Source organism: Lates calcarifer, linkage group LG1, assembly GCF_001640805.2.
Source record: "Lates calcarifer isolate ASB-BC8 linkage group LG1, TLL_Latcal_v3, whole genome shotgun sequence".
NCBI classification, from domain to species: domain Eukaryota; kingdom Metazoa; phylum Chordata; class Actinopteri; family Centropomidae; genus Lates; species Lates calcarifer.
The window spans coordinates 17,219,727-17,237,512 of NC_066833.1; the positions used below are offsets into that span (position 1 = coordinate 17,219,727).

The following is a 17,786-nucleotide window of genomic DNA, read 5'->3' on the forward strand; positions in this document are numbered from 1 at the left end:
AACCAGATTTCATTGGTCCGGGAGCAACACATCCAAACTCACATAGCTTTGCTCAGGTTCTCTCAGTTGTTTTTTACTTTTGCCCTCTCAAGGCATGTTTGGGCATCTTTGAGCTTTAGACCAGGCATCCCAACTGTTGAGCCTTTCTCTTGCTGTCTCTATTGATAAGTGATGTGCGGAAGTTCAGGACTAAAAGAATCAAAGCTCTATCAGTGGGGGCCAGTGTGGGAATGCCCCTTAATAGATATCAAAGGATTTGTCCCATGGAATGTCTTTCACACAACCCATGGGGGCTGGTCTGTTCTGGGCATTTCAGGTCACTGGAGTGTCAAAATGACTGCTTCAGAGTATCTGTCAAAGGCTTGCAAAATAGGAGCCTGTTCTCAAAGTCATTATGAATCCTTCCTGTTTTGTGTCCTTATATTTCATTTCAATGCACACAATGCTTGATGTGTTATGCTGTTCAAAGGTTGAATTTCTTTAGGGTCTGTGATTAGAGGCATATTCTGCAGATATTTGCTCTCTTTTAGAGCAGCAGAATCAGGGATTGATTGGCTGATTTTCTTTTTACGTTTCTGCTGGCGACACAGGTCTTGTGGTTTTATTGTGACTCACTTGCTTTATTTCATTTAAATCCATTACACAGTAATGTTGTCTGGGTGCTCTTTCACATAAACTCAGTTTACCTTCTTTAAACAGAGAAGCATTTAGCATTTAGCTCCAGTACAGATAAATTTGGTTCATGAAATTACACTCGAATGACTGGAATGTAGGTGAAGTGATTACACTGCAAATGTGAATCATACGGTTTGAATAAGACCATTATTAATAGTAGTGTAGTCAAAGTGTTAACCAAGTGGGTAACCAAAAGTATAATTGCTCAGTGAGTTTTGCGAAACTGTGACCTTGCTACCTTCTCTTAATGCCCATTTGTTGGGATCCCTGCTTTGTTGGCCACTATACAGTGAAAACCGAGAGGAAAGAGAGAGTATACTAAATAAGCAGCATGGATCAGAGAGAGGTTCAGTCCTGGAATATAATCTGGTTCCATTAACCCAAGATTTAAAACACATGAGATCAACAGATCCAAGATGTAAAATTAGGTCATGTCAGCAGCAAAATGTAGATTTAAATCATGCAACTAGTATAAAGACACGTAATAGAAATGACTATACAAAACTAATTCAAACAAACTGCTGATTTATTTAACATACTTATGGGGAACAATGAGTTGCAAATAATGTGCTGTTTCTCAAGGAAATTCTCCATTTGTCCAATTAATGTTTTTTTTTGTTTTAATTTCACTGCAGACTGCTTTATCACTGACCAGAAGACAAAGCTTAATTGCTGAAAGACTGAGGGAGAGATAGAGGCCTTACTTACACTGGCAGAAATGCACATGGACAGCTGCGGACAGCTTGGATGCATAGTTGCTGTTATTATTATACTCACAAACACAACAAATTGGAGGGTACATGGACCTCACGCACACCCTCTGATGACGAAATTTATGGCACACAGACCCCAACAGACCTAGTGGATGTGGGAAGCTAGTGAAAGAGGCAAACAGGAGTGGATTTAAGCAAGAAACAACAATAAACTGAAACATAACTTCTTGTTTTTAAATTGTGGCTATTTAATAAGAAAAAATACAACACTCTTCAGCCTCACACAGATTCCATGAACTGTTGCCTTGTAGAGTAAAACCTAAAACCTGAATTTTTATATCCATGTTTTGTAGCTTTTGTCTTCCTCACTGCATAACTATATTTGTTGGAGCATTACACCCAGCAACTGTTGATCAGTGGAACAGGTGAAACCAGTGGTAAGATGTGATATGATCCAAAAAAAACTCTGGGGTGTGACAGGGAGAGATGAGAAAAATGCAGCAGGCAGACTGCACTGGAAGGTTACAGCAAAATAGTCTATAATAACCTGTAAATCTATAGAATTAATAATCTGCTTCTTTTTGGCAAGTCATAGCCTTTACTTGCAGTCTGGTGGCAAATGTTCCCCGTTCTGGTATGTTGCTGTGATCAGTGGGTTGGGAACCACTGGCTCATAGAACAGTAGCAAAGTTTCCATTCAAATACAGTGTAAAGCTGAATTTACAGGAAATCAGCAAAAGAAAATGAGGATTAATGCCTGTTTCTATCCACTGTCTATTCGCTATCCACTATAGTGGTCTTTATACATTTTTGATCCAGTCCTCTGAAATAAACCTCCTCCAATGCAGTGTAGCCATGCTGCATACTGTTAAGTTACCATGGAGATCTTCCCCGGTTAAAAAGTGAGCCAGCATTGTGAGACTGAAAGCTTGGGTCGCACCCAGCATTGGCTGTCTAACATCACTTGGTGAGACAAACCCCAGGCCTGCATTCAAAAACACTTTACTTTAAACCTCTTACTAGCAGGACCACTCATGTTCACTTCTCATCTATTGTTTATGTGTTGTTAAATTAGTCAGAGAGGGTTCTTTCAGTCTCTTGAGAACCCTTAAACCCCAGCACTGTAAAGCATGAGTCCAGTGTTCCCATTTCCACTGCCGGATTTTTGTGCGTGACATTGTGTGGTAGTGGTTGCGTCTTTGCTCATCGGTTTTGAGTTTCACTAACCTCCCGGCAAATAGAAATAGTTTTGGGTGTGCTTGAGAAGCTGGAGAAGCAGAACAGGGTGTGGCATTTGCACCCTCTGTATTTTAGTTTCTAAAACCATGTTTATGGTCACAGTAATTACAACATTATCACATGGAGAAATTGAGCTAAATGCTGTGTCTCTATAAATAAAGCACACATTACACCGAGAGTGATTAAAATGGCATGTTTTTTATGTTAAAGATAATTACTCACTATTTAACCTTAAACACATGCTTTCCTTCAGCTCCAGATGATTCCTCTGTATTTTTTTTCCCTCAGAGATTAGGAATCACAATTTTCCTTATGTTGCCATGGTTACTGGTTTTGCTCTGTCTTCCAGTGGAGAGCAATTGGTATTCTGTAGTCACAGAGGCCTAAATTCCTGCCGGACCCAGTGGCCTGCAGACGCAGAGCAACAGCTGCCTTCGCCGAGGCTGTGTCTGCTCTCACGTTTGTTTGCCGGCTTGTTATCTCAAGGAAAATTTCAATCGAACGCAACTGGACTTAGTTATCATCAGTTCATTCTGATGAAGCCTCTTGGATGAGAGTTGAAACGTCTTCCCAGACAATAAGTCCAGTTGCATTTGATTGAAATTTTCCTTGAGATAACTATGACCTGGATGAATGAGAATATTCTCAGGCTTTTTGCCGGCTTGTGTTTGATAGTGGAGTTTTTCCACTATCAGCCTCAAATGTGAGATTTCACCTCAGGACAGCATCCACATTTGTCATGCTGTGCACAACTAGTGCTAATGCTCTGCCACAGGATGGTTCACAGAAAGGGCTGAGGGTTTAAACTGTGCTTCATTAAAATGGTAAGTGAAACGCTGCACAGAATATCATGTGTCAAACTGACCTGACACCTGGACCAAACCGTTCAAGTTAGTGCCTCAGTGTAGGTATCCTACCGCCAAGCTTCCACCCAAACGGAGGAAAAACACCACAGCAATACATGCAGTGGAACATTATTTAGCATACAATATTTTCACAATGTATAAGGTGTAAAATTGCTGTTCATGGGCTTTGGTGATCCCCTGACTTTTTTCACTTGCACCTGCCATAAGGTTCACATTTGTGGTTTTCAGTGAAATGTGTCAATAAATACATTGTGATGAAATTTCATACAAAATATCATGCATCCTTCAGATGAATTGTAGTGACTTTGGTTATTTCTTATCTCCATCATTTTATGACATATCACATCACCTACAAGAAGCACATATTTCTTGATCAGGATATGGGCTAACAACATCAGTGTGTGTATCAGTTTTTTGATTTAAAATCTGTTGCTGCCTCATCCAGCGTGCCCAGAGATGCTAAGACATGATTTTTCAAGATCTAATGACCACATATTTTAAATTCAGCAGACATCTCACTATGCACTGGTTATAGCAGCGACTCTAGGGGCGCTTCTTCAAACTGGGAGTGCTTTCTTGGCTGTTGACCTTAATCCTCATCCACAGGAAGCACAGCCTCGGTCTGAGGCTCTTGTCTCTACATTTGCGTGCTCTAAGGTCAATTATATTCTGACAGGGAAATCCCTGCTGTCTGGCCAAGTGATAATTAGAGGTTCATTGTGAATACATTAAAATGCTAAAATATGATGTTTTTGGCCTCTTTTCCCTGGAGTTAGTGTTTTTGCAGCTATTGACTTGATAGCCAATAGTCAAAGGATTAGCTGATGCTTAGTCTGATCTGTTCACTTTCAACTTTCTGTATTGTACAAAATTAGACTGTTTGCTGATATAGGTTTTGCAGTAATGGATGCAGACTGGGTAGATAAATCTTAACAAAACTGTTGCTGATTGTTACCTTATATTAGAGGTCTGTGTGTGTCTGTGTGCGTGCATGCATGCATGCACAGAAATTTGGCCTTGTTTGACAAAGTTTGGGATGTCAGGTCACAACAGCTCTTATCACCACAGTGACTCAACTGCATCACAGGGCAGAGGGCCTGTGGATTTGCTGTGCAGAGGACTAAGTAGTTTACGGCTAATCTCAAGGAGGCCAATTGATTGGCCTCACCAGTAAAGCAGCATGTGCAGCTGTCATTATTTATTACTGGTGGAGATTATGGGTAAGGGAACATGCAGCAGAACAGTACCAACAACCAACACATTCCTCGAGACTTGTCTGCTCCAGCTCCCTGGAAAGAATTTCTTTTTAACACCACACAAGCTCCCAAGTCTCATCTTCTTCACAGTGTGTCCTGCTCAAAAAAACCTGTGGTGGTCTGAAGTGAGGTGGTGAGGCAGAAAACTGCTCTCTGGGCCTTTGATTCAGAGAGTGTCAATGCCGCACTTTGTCTCCAGACACTATTTGGATCCCACAGTGTGAAAGCATGAGCAGGGTGACGTTGTCAGTCAGAGAAAAGCTTTTTTCTGGCACTGTGGCAGTTACAAATTGATTCATCTTCATTGTACACAAGTGTCCTGTGAGTTAAACTAGAGTTAATTGAAGGAATAATGGAGAGATTAATCAATAATGAAAATAATCATTAGTCACAGCACTAATCAAGGCAGCAGCTATTTTCATTATAAATTCATTGTTTAAGTCATTTCTCTGATCTGTTGGATGCAGGTTCTAACGTGAAGATTTGCTGCTTTTCATTGTCATATGACTATAAATTGAACATCATTTGAAAAATATAACCTTTTGCTCTCTTGGTAATTAATGAAATCACAATGAAAATTTTGAAATATTTTATATTTCTGTTTTATAAATGAATACCTTAATCAAGATATTTAGTGACATTAATGCAAAACTCTTGCAGATGTGAACTTAAATTCTTCAGGTGGTTCTAGCTGCTGCCTTTGCATTTGTGTTAGGATTATTAATGTCTTTGCCTGAGAAATCCTGCCAAGCTAGGATCTACATATTAATTATGCTCTTAATAATGCTTATGTGCCATGTCTTAATGACATCCCATATTATTACTTTGCTCTCTCTGTTGCTCTGTCTCTTGATCTCCCCAACACACTCAGCACATAAGCAGACATCAGCAGTGATTATGCAGATCAGTGTGTCTGCTTCAATATCAGCAGGCTGCTGTTCATACAGGCAGGATGGCACATTTACTTATACTTAATAAACATACCTTGGATATTAATTTTTCCACAAGAGTGTGTCCCATCTGTTTTGTATCAAATGAATATGTGGGGGTTTGAGGTGTGGTGAAGTATAACCAGCCTATCTCTGGTCTGTCTGAGCCAGTGCCCAGATCTCTAATTCAGCGGTTGTTTGCCTACCTCTTAAAACATTCCCTGATGTTGATTTGAGATTTCTGATATTGTCTTACAGTCCCAGCAGTGTCTATACTTAAAATGAGGGAAACTAAATATTGAAACAGTTGGTTTGGGGACATGTGCCCATGCAATTACAGATGCATACATTTCATCTTACTGTGCCACAACTCATCTAAAATTTAGATCTGAGGGGAAGTGTGCTCAGTGAAGATGTAAATGATCCTGGTGTGTACTGGCTTGGTTTACCAGGAATAGGTGCATGAAGCTGGAAGGTAGCCCTGCTTGGTTTGTGCTCGAGCTGGGTGGACTGTGACAGATTGTGAATTGGATGTGACTTTTCAGGGTTGCAGTTTTTCCAGCTTGTTATGCAGAGGACTGATGAAGAATTACTGCCATTGCAGAGTTTTTCCTCCAGCTCCTTATTTTTTAGTCTGTTTGTTAGCTGGACTGTCATTCTCTCACATGGACCTCATGTTGTATATCTCATGTTACCTTACACAGTATAGTTCTCTTGATAATCTGTTTTACTCAGCTCTCTGGTGTATTCTATAATAAGACCATCTGGGCCATCTTGACCTGACGGTCAAGCAAGGCATGGCTGGAGCCCACTGACCGTTTAATCAGTCCAAATCATTAAGAATTACCTCCTTGACACATTTTTGCATTCAGATTATATATGAATGCTTGTCTCTTTCTTGGCCTGACCTTGTGGGAGTTGTCTCTCACAGTTACACTCAATTAATCTCTTAATTAACCTATTGATTGCCTGCACTTTCACAGTTAGAGTTCTCTACAGTACTCACAGCTACATGAGGGAACTCACTGTCTCTTAATTCTGAACGGTAGTGGTTATTAGTACACAAAATCACTAGCACATGAAAACTGATCACTATTTTTATTCTTCTCCTTCAGCTCATTTGCTACAGAATATCCAAAATGATATACACTAATGCTACCACTAATAATTACTTTAATTATCAGTTATTTATTCAGTTAATTAATTGGTATTTTTGTCTATAAAATGTCAGAAAATAGTTTTTTAAAAAAAAAGTGCATTATGATTTCTCACAGTCCAAGGTGATGGGTTCAGAAAGCTGGTTTCATTTATCCAAGAATCCTATACGCAGCGGGATATGGATTTGATCACTTATGTAAAAGAAAAGCATCAAATCCTCACAGTGAAATCTGGAGCCAGCAAATGTTTGGCGTTTTTGCTTGAAAAATGACTAAAACTATTCGTTATATTATCAATAGTAAAATAGTAATAGTCAAAATAGTAAGTAGGTAAGATATGTGTGAGATAATATATATGAAAATGTTTTGAATTTAATTTTAATTCACCTTCACAAGTAGTTGTGTTGGGAGATTATTTTTTTTGAATAGTGAATATGTGATTTTGGAACAAAAGTCTTTTCATGTCATTTTATTCTTGAATATTTCTTATGGTAATGTAGTAATAGCAATTTAAAATGTATTATTCAGTTCTTCAGTCTGCCTTTATCTAGCTAAACTAAACATGGAGTTTTCTGCCTAAATGTGAAGTGACGCATCCTCCCCCTGAGTGACAGTAATCCTTGGCTCTGCAAAGGGGTGGTAGTGAAGAATAACCAGCATGGGTCCTGAATTTGAAGCGCTCTGAAAGGGATTCAGGCAGATGAAGGAAAAGGAGGCCAATCTTTTAGGTAATTCCAGCTGCCTTAAAACCCCACATGCCCTCTGCTTATTTTAATGTTGCTCCAAGTTAGGCTTGGGTATGACAGAATTTTGTGATGTGCTCCATCTGTGTACGTTTAATATAATACCATGACTTAATATTTGCAGGCATAGCAAAGCATGTTGATCCAGTCTCTGCTGCTGCTGCTTGTATCTGTACTAATGATGCAAACTGTTAGATCTGTTGTCTGATTTATGGTGCTCTGACTAACAGTGGGAGGTCCTTGCGATGCTCTGCACTGTTAGGTATTCAGCAGCACAACGGTCACAACAGGACACTTAATTATTGTTTATGCAAAATCAATATGTTTCTAGCAGCCCAGACTGGCTCCTAGGAGGGCAGGCAGGCAAGGGTGGGGGGTTGGGGGGTGGTGTTGTGGTTCCCCTGTATTCAATACAGGGGACATTATTTTCATGGTTGTCCTCTTGGGGCCTGGAGGCTGGCCTACTGTGACAGAATGACTCTGACAGCTGTGGCAGGCCAATCATCGCTTTTGCTTTCATTTTGTGCTGATATTTTTCATCTTCAGCCTGGGAATTGTTGAAGAAAAAAACAGAATAGAAAATCAGGAGGAATCTCTGATCTCGCAATAATTTAATCACTTAGGTTAGATTTTCTGTAAACGTTACACTGCCTTTGGGTGTTCTTTTACCACGGCTTTGTTAAACATGTCATGTTTTAGTTAAGATACAGTTATATTCCTAATTATGCTGCAAACATATGCATGGTCACACATCCGTATGTGCTGCGAGGGTATGCAGGTAATGTAACAGGATTGTCAGTACGTTTGCCACCCTCCACTGTTCTCTCTTTGTCAGCTTCCTGCTGTAGTCGAGTCACCCTCGGAACCTCTGCAGCGCATGACCTGAATCTCAATGAGCTTTAGCTGCCACTGACCCTTCTGTTCTACCCTTCCCTTACAGTGCACAATATATACCTGTTCATGCTTACATGCACTTGCACACAAAGCACATGCAAGGATCCCCATGTGTGCTGATGTGCTTTAAACAGATGCATTATTGATATATTGTGACAGAACTCATGCAAGTATCAGGACAGTGGTGTTTTCACATATGTTTTTAATAACAGCGCTAGGAGGAATTCAGTGTGGGTGTATCAGCCTGCTACTGGAACCAGTTCTGTAATCTCAACTCAGCCCTGAGCTGTGTTATCAGAAGAGCCATAATTCACTTAAAAGTATCATTCCTGGGGTTTTCCACTGCCACTGCTACTTCAACATGTGCTATGCAGAAGTTGTGACTAACAAAGTGCACCTCCCACAGTTTCCCAAAGTTGGTTCAAGAGATTTTTTTTTTTGGTATCACTCTAAAACGTCAACACTTTTGTATTGTGCTAAGCCTATTTGCTGTCGTATCAGTTGAGCACTGCAGAGATAGATTCCTGAAACTGACCTTTTCCCATTTTTCCATTTGCTTATTCCCTCCCTTAAATCGCGCAGACTCTTTCATCTTTGACCTCGATCAGCTTCCTGTGATGTTGCTGAATGTCACAGCTGAAAACCTCCCGCTGTGAGATGACTGCTCCATTATATAAAGTATAACAGAATCAGCAGGGGCCACTGGAAAATCAAGGCCTGAGACACAAGAAAGAGAAAAAGTCAAAATCGTTAAGTTGAATGCTCTCATCAGCTCCTCCAGTGCGCGACATCCAACCAGGCACAATTCCCTTTGTTCTCTCTGCCTATCTGGAGCCTAAAGGCATTGCCAGTCTGTTTACCACCCATGCCACCCTCCCCACCCCACACACACACACACACTCACACCCCCAGGAGAAGTTTGGTGAACAATGCTTTGCCTGACTTATTGGAAGTGAAGTGGACCATACCAACAACTCCTAGAGGGGAACAGTCGAGGGAACACAAAGCTACTTTACACCTGACCTTTATAGGGGTTTTTTGTTTTTGTGTTTTTTGCTGACAGGAGCTTGCTAACAAGAGGTGGGGGTTTTGTGGGCAAGGGTGGGGGTGGTTATTTGGTCTACCCTGAAGTGGAAACCCAAGCGGACATGTGTGCAGACATCGCTGTCATCTTTATTTAGCCTTCTTCTGTCAGCCGGAGCATGTGGAGGTCAGTGTAGCGATGCGAGCATGCTAGCGCTCATACACATGTAAACAGTAGTAGCATCCTATGAGCCTGTGTTCAAACCTAATAAGCCCAGACAGACCCTCCCTGCCTGTTTGACCTGGGACTGAGACCGCTGAATCAGGATGCAGATCGCCTCACTCTGGAACTGGCTGCTCCTACGTAAACTAGCTCCAGAGCTTTTATAGATCTAGGTCATAAAAAGGGAGATTGGTGACATTTTCTTGGCATTGTGCATGATGAAAGAAATGTCAGCTGCTGAGCATGAGGTTTCCCTCAGACTGTAACCTTAGACCTCCCTGTCAGCTGCATGTCGGTGTGCAAAAGTCACATTTTCTACTTTGTCTGATTGCACTGGTCTTATTTTCTCTTGTAGTTGCATGCAACTGCGCTCTTGTCCTCATTAATATTAATATTATATATTAATATATGATATTAATATATAATAATATAATCAGCTTTTGCTGATTTTATAATGTGTAAAATTTATACACATACACATTTATAATGTGTAAAAATGAATGGTTCAATAAGGTAGAATTTGTAAACTATGTTTTGCCTTCCAGGCTCTCTGAGGTGTAGTTTCAGTGATATAAATTAACTTAGTGTAAGTGTTGATTGAGTTGTTATGATGGAATCTGGCCCAGTCTAAAATATCCAAACAATTATTAGATGGATTGCCATAAAATTTAGTATAGACTAAACCGAAAGCTTTGGTGATCCCTTCTCTAACATTTCATGTAGTGCCATCATCAGGTCAAAATTTAAATAGGTGCAATGATGTAGAGCGGCCATAACAATGTGAAAATAAGCTTGTTAGCTTGTTTCTCTCAAAGCCCTGCCTGACACATATGCTAGCTTGGCTGTAGGTCCTTTGTATTGTGCTTGACAACATTTGGCAGTCATGTTTGGCAGCCATTACCAGCTATCAATAAAGTGTGCAATTGTGTGAGTTCTGATGTGTTAACAGTTCACTGAATGCGCCCTGACCAGACATTGCAGCGACACAGATAAGTGCTACGATGCTGTTATAAAAGCACATAATAGGCCTTTTTCACAGAAAACATTTTATCATGTCACAGTAGGAAAAACATAGGTGTCAACATTAAAATGACTAATTGCTGAATTCTATTTAGCTCTTTCAGTTTCAGCATCATTGCATTGTTCAAGCTGACTCATTGTGATACTGTCATGGGATAATGGGATACCTGAATAGAAAAGAGTCATTGTTAATGTTAATAGCAATACCTGTGCTTTGCTACTATGGCTGCAAAGTCAAATGTCTGAAAATTACCTATAGATCAGATGAATTAGGGAATAAGAGCTTTTTTGTGCTGTTTTTATAGTTTTGGCTAGGAATGTATTCCACTTAAGTAAATCATAATCTGCAGCAGACAATGAATTTTAGAGAATAGTGTACTTTGTTGTAACAGTTTGAGGTAATGCCCTTTAATGTTTCAAATTAACTATACCCCTGTGCACAAAGCTATACAGAAATAGGTTGTTTGGTGAGGAAGAACTTGACTGGCCTGCACAGAGCCCTGATCTCAACCCCATCCAACACATTTGGGATAAACTAGTTTGCCAACTTTAAGCCAGGTCTTATCACACAACGTCACTAATTGTCTTGTGGTTGAATGGGATCAAAGCCCTTCAGCCTGGTTCCAAAATCTTGTGAAAAACTTTGCCAAAGGAGTGGAGGCTGTCATAGCAACAGATTAATGCCCATGGATCATGTTTAACAATCACGTAACTTTCTCCCCATGTAATTTATGTTACATGACCTGGCCATGTTTGGAGCTCAATTGTGTAAGACAAGTTACTCTTGTACCAGGTTTCATCATTTAAGTCAGAATTAGACTTAAGAGACTTTAGAGCAAAGACTGTGTTACAGAGTGTCCTCTGAGTGCCTGCGTCATGACAGCCGTCAATCTCTCTGCGACTCGTGCGTCATTAATGGCAGCGCTCTCGTTGTGTTGGTTGCAGCAGTGTCAAATGCCAGCGCCATAACTCTAGCCTGCAACAGCTGCATTTAATCAAGCACTGCCTGGCTCTAATCAGCCTGTGCCTTACCCGTCTCTGCTTGGCTCGTGGTCATTTTACACTGACAGCAGATTTATAAGGCTGGATATGGGAGTGCTCCAGTGAGACAGAAACGCTCTTCAGCCTTCCCTTGTATTCAGCTTCAGTTTCGTCTGCTGTTCTTGCGCCTGGAGTCTTCTACAGAGCACATTTACCCAGAAAACATGAGGCATTCAGGCTTTGCTTGGAATGCTGGTCGCAGAAAGCAGTGTGTGTGTGTGTGTGTGTGTATTTGAAGGGTGTGTTTTGGCTGATGACCTCTTTCCCTCCAGCCTCCTTGTGGCCTCCCTCATCAACTCCATCACCATATGGAAACAGCTGGTCCTCAGTGGAAGGATGCCCTCTTCGCTGCATGAGGCAGCCTGGAGAGAGGCAGTGGTGCTACACACAGGAAGGACAGACGCAGGGAGGAGCGATGAGGGTGGGGAGGCTTGTTTTGGGGAAGATTATGGATTCGGCTGTGGAAGTGTAAACCCTCTCGCTAAGCTGGTAGAGATTAAGTTTTCATTCTTTAAGCATTAATAGGAACACAGGCAATGTCGTTCTTTGCCTTTGAAACACCACATAGATTTACAGGAGGATGTCAGCACAGTTCAGCTGTATGAAGGAGATTTTTGTAGCAGCGTGTCCCGAAGCAACTCCTTGTCCTTTTGTGTTAGTGCAGACGAGAAACTGCTTCCTTGAAACATACTCAGACACAGCCCTGGATCATTACCCAAGACAGGGGAAACTGCTACTATAAACACTTGCATTCTGTAGCTGTGCTACGTTCTGCACTGATGCAAACCAGTCACGGGGAAGCAGCGAGGCAGAAATTCTCCCACTGTGTGCCTGGCAGAGCTCTGTGTCTCCTTAGGGCGTCTGTAACAGAGGGAGCGTTTCCGTGGAAAATCCCTGACATTTTCTTGACCTTACGTGGGAATGTTTCTCTCTCTCCAAAGATGTGGTGGCTTTTTGAGGTTTTCGTGTTGTCACGTTGTGGTGATTTGTCAGAAAGTGGGCGGTTAAGTCATTCTTCAAAGTGTTTGTGCGCACTGTATGTGAGGACAGAGGTGGTCAGGGCGACTCACTTTTTATCCCGCTCTGATACTGTATCAACCTCAAAGGCTGCTGGTCCGTCATCAGTGACAGCAGGGACACTGAAAACACAGATCAAAGACAGCCCCCCACCCCACCCCCTCGCTGCAGCAGCGTTTGGCCCACTGAGCCCTTTGAATGTGAGGGTGGAAGGAGGGAGGATGGAGAGGAATTCAGACAGACAGATTTGGCATCTATTTGGGTGACATTAACTACACAGGGTTTCACAGGTCTACAAAGCAGGATCCTCTTTTGTTTCTGGCTGCTCTTTTGTGTCAGAGTTTATTGTCATTGGGTTTTCCTGAAGTTTGTTTGTCCTAAGTATAGTATAAACGTCATAGTGCCATTTGACTGGAGCAGAAGTTCAGATTTAAAATAAACATGGTTGTTGTATATGGTCATAAAAACATCACTAAATGTTATTCTAACAAGAAATTCTTTGTCTTTTTCCTCTTGTTCACAGCAAAAAGCCTCAGGCAAGGTGCTGTTTGACCTGGTGTGCTCCCATATGAATCTCATTGAGGGTGACTACTTTGGCTTGGAGTTTCAGAACCATCAAAAGATGATGGTGAGTGAAGATGAAAATGAAAGTGAAATAGAGTCTTGTTATACACCCCAGAATTAGTTTTGCTTAAAATCAGCTACTTAGTTATATTTTTTTCCCTTTTCCACAGGTTTGGTTAGACCATATCAAGCCCATTATCAAGCAGCTCAGACGTAAGTGTTTCAAAATGCTGTTATCTCTTCTGTCGAGGCATCTCTTTTCTTTGAATTCTTCAGTGTTTTATCTGGAGAAAATCAGCTGTGAGTGATTATACAGTATGGTCCATGTGAATCTCACTTTGAGAAGCATATATGCTGTGTTTTTTGCAACCACACAAAAAGTAAAATGAGACTAACTAATTTAAACTAATTTATTATGTGTTAATACAATACTTATCTATCCCACAGGACCGAAGCACACAATCCTGAGGTTTGCTGTGAAGTTCTTCCCTCCAGATCATGCCCAGCTGCTGGAGGAGCTGACAAGGTGAGCTTATTTCCATGTAATTAAACTAATTTAATCCCTACATCATGCATGTTTTCCAGTTGACGCTAAATGAATATGAATTTATATATGATATGTCAGTGTAAACGACTTCAGCTGCGAGTGGAGGCAATTGTTGAAGCCTGAATGAAACATGTGCTCCACTTTCCAAAAGATTTATTTCCTGTTCAGCTTTGCAATTTTCATGTCATGGCTGCCATGTTTCTGATTTAGCCCTCTGGAGATTAGCATGGTGCTAATGATTTTCTGGTTCCTGCTTCCTCGTTGTGGAGCAGGATCATGACTTGCATGTTTTCAGAGTCAGAGTGGAGAAATAATGGGCATACAGAAAGTCTTGTTGATAAGTATTTTAAACCTCATTCACACAAGGCAGGCATACTATAGGTGCTTTTTATATAGTAGCTTTCTAATCTTTACGCTGATGACACAGTAGATGATAATTATTAAAAATTAATTTAAAAAAATAATTAGTGAATAATCCATCAGATTTAGTTGTCCCAGGGGGACATTTAATTCCTCCTCAGTGAGTAGATTTGCTACATTTCCATTTAATGTAATTGTAAATATATCTCGGTTTTAGGCAGTTGGTTGGACCAAAAACAAATTTGAAGCTATCACCTTGGGCTCTGGGAAACTGTAATGGATATTTTCCACTATCATCTGACATTTAATTAATCAAACTATTAATCAAAAAAATGATAGATCAGTTCATAATGAAAAGTTGCACAGACATTAATTCTGCCACATTATAACCCCACATACACTTTCATATTGCACACATGTACACATGCACAAAAACATATGTAAACATATGTAAACATACACTATATGTCTATACATACATGTCTATACTGTATTTTGTTCAGTCATTTTGAGTTGAGTTTCATTTTGTCCATTGATGATATTGGCAACAGTTTGCACCTTGGTAACCGAATGGTTACTGCACATGCCACAAAACCACAGCATTCACAGCCTGAGTCAAGCCAGGGACTTTTGCTGAATCCCTGCAACTCTGGCTTGCGTCCAAGAGAAGCAGCACCATTACACAAGACAGTCAGTAAATTCTCAGTGAATGACTTCACTCATCTCATTACTCACTGAATACAAAATGTGCACTTGGGCATTTCTGTTAAGCTAATAGGATACCTTGTGCAAAATAAAACAAGGCAGGGTACATTGTATTTGCTCAGATATTTAGTTGCAGCTGTTCTCTTGGATGACCTGATTGAATTCAGCAGTAGATCCAGAGGTTCATTTGATTTTGCTCCACTGCTGGGAACCACCAGCACATCTACCCTGTTGTATAATTTGAAAGCTGTTTGTTTTTTGTGTCCAGGTACCTGTTTGCCCTCCAGATCAAACAGGATCTTTCCTGTGGGCGTCTGACCTGTAATGACAGCAGTGCCGCACTGATGGTCTCCCACATTATCCAGTGTAAGTCCCTCACAACTGTTTCCTCGTTTAGTTCAAGAGACCAAAGCGTTGACAGATCAGATAACTCTCTTTGAAAAACACACTATAGCTTTTTTCCACACAGAGCCTATCATCAAACATTGTCTTATAGCACACTGCACACCATTGCAAATTGATTATCTGTGTGTTGCTATGGATACCTTTGAGTCAGATGCCTGAACCTAATCTTGCAGAACTGCGTCAGAATGACCACACATCCACAGATCAGGGTGCTGTGTTGGGAAATACTGAGCATTTTCATAACCTGACTCCTTCATGAGCCACATTCTGTTACCCAATAGCGATCAAAGTCATCGTGAGTGATGATGGAGATAAGTTCAACTTTGTGTCTACATATAATTATGTTGACACAATTTAACACAGTTATATTTTTATGAGGGAATATCTTTTGGATGAATGGTGTTTAATTCTGTGCCAAATAGCACTGAAGCTGCTCTGGAAGTTTACCAAGAGATTTAATGTTGTTATTTCCTTCAATTTATGACCTGCCAGTGTTTTGTAGTAGGTGTTTCTGCGATAACACAAACTTTTTCTTTTTCTTCTCTCTTATTTTTCAGCTGAGATTGGGGACTTTGAGGAGAGCCAGTGCCGGTCACACCTCCTCAACAACAACTACATCCCAGATCAAATGCCCTGATTGACAAGATCATGGAGTTTCACTCAAAGAATATGTGAGTGTCTGGAACTGGAGTTACTGTGACCTATGTACAGTCTTAAAATTAGGCATTCCTTGGATCCAGTTAGAGTTTTTTGTTGAGCTCTGCTCATAAGGTCACTGAAGTCATCGCTCAACACAAATTATTCTGTTCACCCGTGAACAGGAAAAGTAGTTTCAGACCTTGTGCATGTCCCGTTGGGAATTTTTTATTGTACAGGTGACACATTCAGGAAAGCAGCCATCGAATGAATGGGTTTTTTCTCAAGAGAGCGCTGTGCAGTTCTTTATCGTAGATCAGTTCAGAAAAACTACTCCTTTGTAAGTTGTTTTACAGCTTCTGGCCAGACGTGGATATGAGTTTGACTGCTCCAACAACCCACCAAATGACTCATACAGCTGTTGTCAGCTGTGTTTAGTAGGTTAAAAACCCAGATTTTGGTGCCTAACACAGAAGTTTGTATGAAGTGAAGTTGGTTATTGAACATGGCACTTTTTACCCAGTACTTTTCCTACTATCTGCATCTCGGAGTATATTACTGGAGACCTTCCAGATCTCCTCCCACCATCCTGCCTCAAAATGTCAAAATCATCAGTGCACAAGTTTGAATGCAAGCCAAAGCTTTTGCCAACCCTTGTCTCACCTGTACGTTACAGTGAGCTATGCCAGAGATGGACACACAGTGGGCAGCTGCTGCTACATGAAAGGAGCTCAATTAGATTTGACTGCTCTCTTTGACTTGCCCCCCCTCCCCCTCCTTAGTTGATAACTGTAACTGCAGCTCTTCTGGCTGAATGCCATGGTGAGTTAAATCTCTTATTAAGTACCACACACAGGAAACAGGAAGGCTTATCCACTGATAAGAATTAGGAGAGCTAGTTAGTTTGCAACCCCTCCCCCAAACTTCCACCACTGCTCCAAAAACTCTGATAAACATGAGAAACCTGGATCCTCTCTGACTTGGTCTTTCACCTCAATTAGTGAGACACACAGCAGGATGATAAGCCAGGATTTAATTTATTTGTCCAGAAATCTGCTGAAAGGATAATGAGCTACAGTTTGCTTTTGTTGAGTCAAAGTGTTAAAACCTGCAAGTACAATTCATCCCGCCTACTTCAGTCTTTTACAAAACACATACTGCTTTTGTATAATAGATTTAAGATTTGAGGATAGAATAGTTGTTATTCAGTTGTAAATTTCATGACCAAGACAAAAACCAAAAATGAACTAGTCTAATTTCTGAATACTTCTTGACCTCCCTTGAGCTTTCTGTGGCTGAATTTATAGCAGCAGAATGGTGTGTACAGATTAACTCAAATAAACTTAAGTGTCTACAATAATGGCAATGAAGATGTTACTCACTGCAACGGCATAGCTCTATAGTTTTTGGACAACAGTCAAGGTATATGACACAAAGTGCATTTCTAGCCACATGGTTTCAAAATGTTGCAACAAACGTTTTATGCACGGCTGATGATCAGTGCTTGGTGAATAAATCATGATGTACATGAGGCGTGTGACTTGATTATCACTAAAAATAGTGGAGAACAAAACATTCCCCAGTTGATACATGAAATAAATATAAAAGCAATATTATAGTCACCATTTTTACACTGTATTCTATTGTTTGAGGTTTGACTTAATTATGTCATTGCGTTGCACAATCTTTCTCTGCAATGGTTTAATGGCCATAGAGAGAAGAATTATGGGATTTGTTGACAATGAGGAGAATCTAAAACATCACCAGTCTCAT

General features: G+C 40.6%; 1 protein-coding gene across 1 annotated transcript in view; it reads left to right on the forward strand.

The window, feature by feature from the left end:
• LOC108881516 (FERM, ARHGEF and pleckstrin domain-containing protein 1) overlaps positions 1-17,786 on the forward strand; it is a 50,849-nt gene that overhangs the window by 14,231 nt on the left and 18,832 nt on the right. The window contains 6 exon segments of the mRNA XM_051071199.1: positions 13,320-13,424; positions 13,531-13,573; positions 13,808-13,886; positions 15,241-15,338; positions 15,935-16,003; positions 16,006-16,048. Coding sequence (XP_050927156.1) covers positions 13,320-13,424; positions 13,531-13,573; positions 13,808-13,886; positions 15,241-15,338; positions 15,935-16,003; positions 16,006-16,048 — 437 coding nt within the window.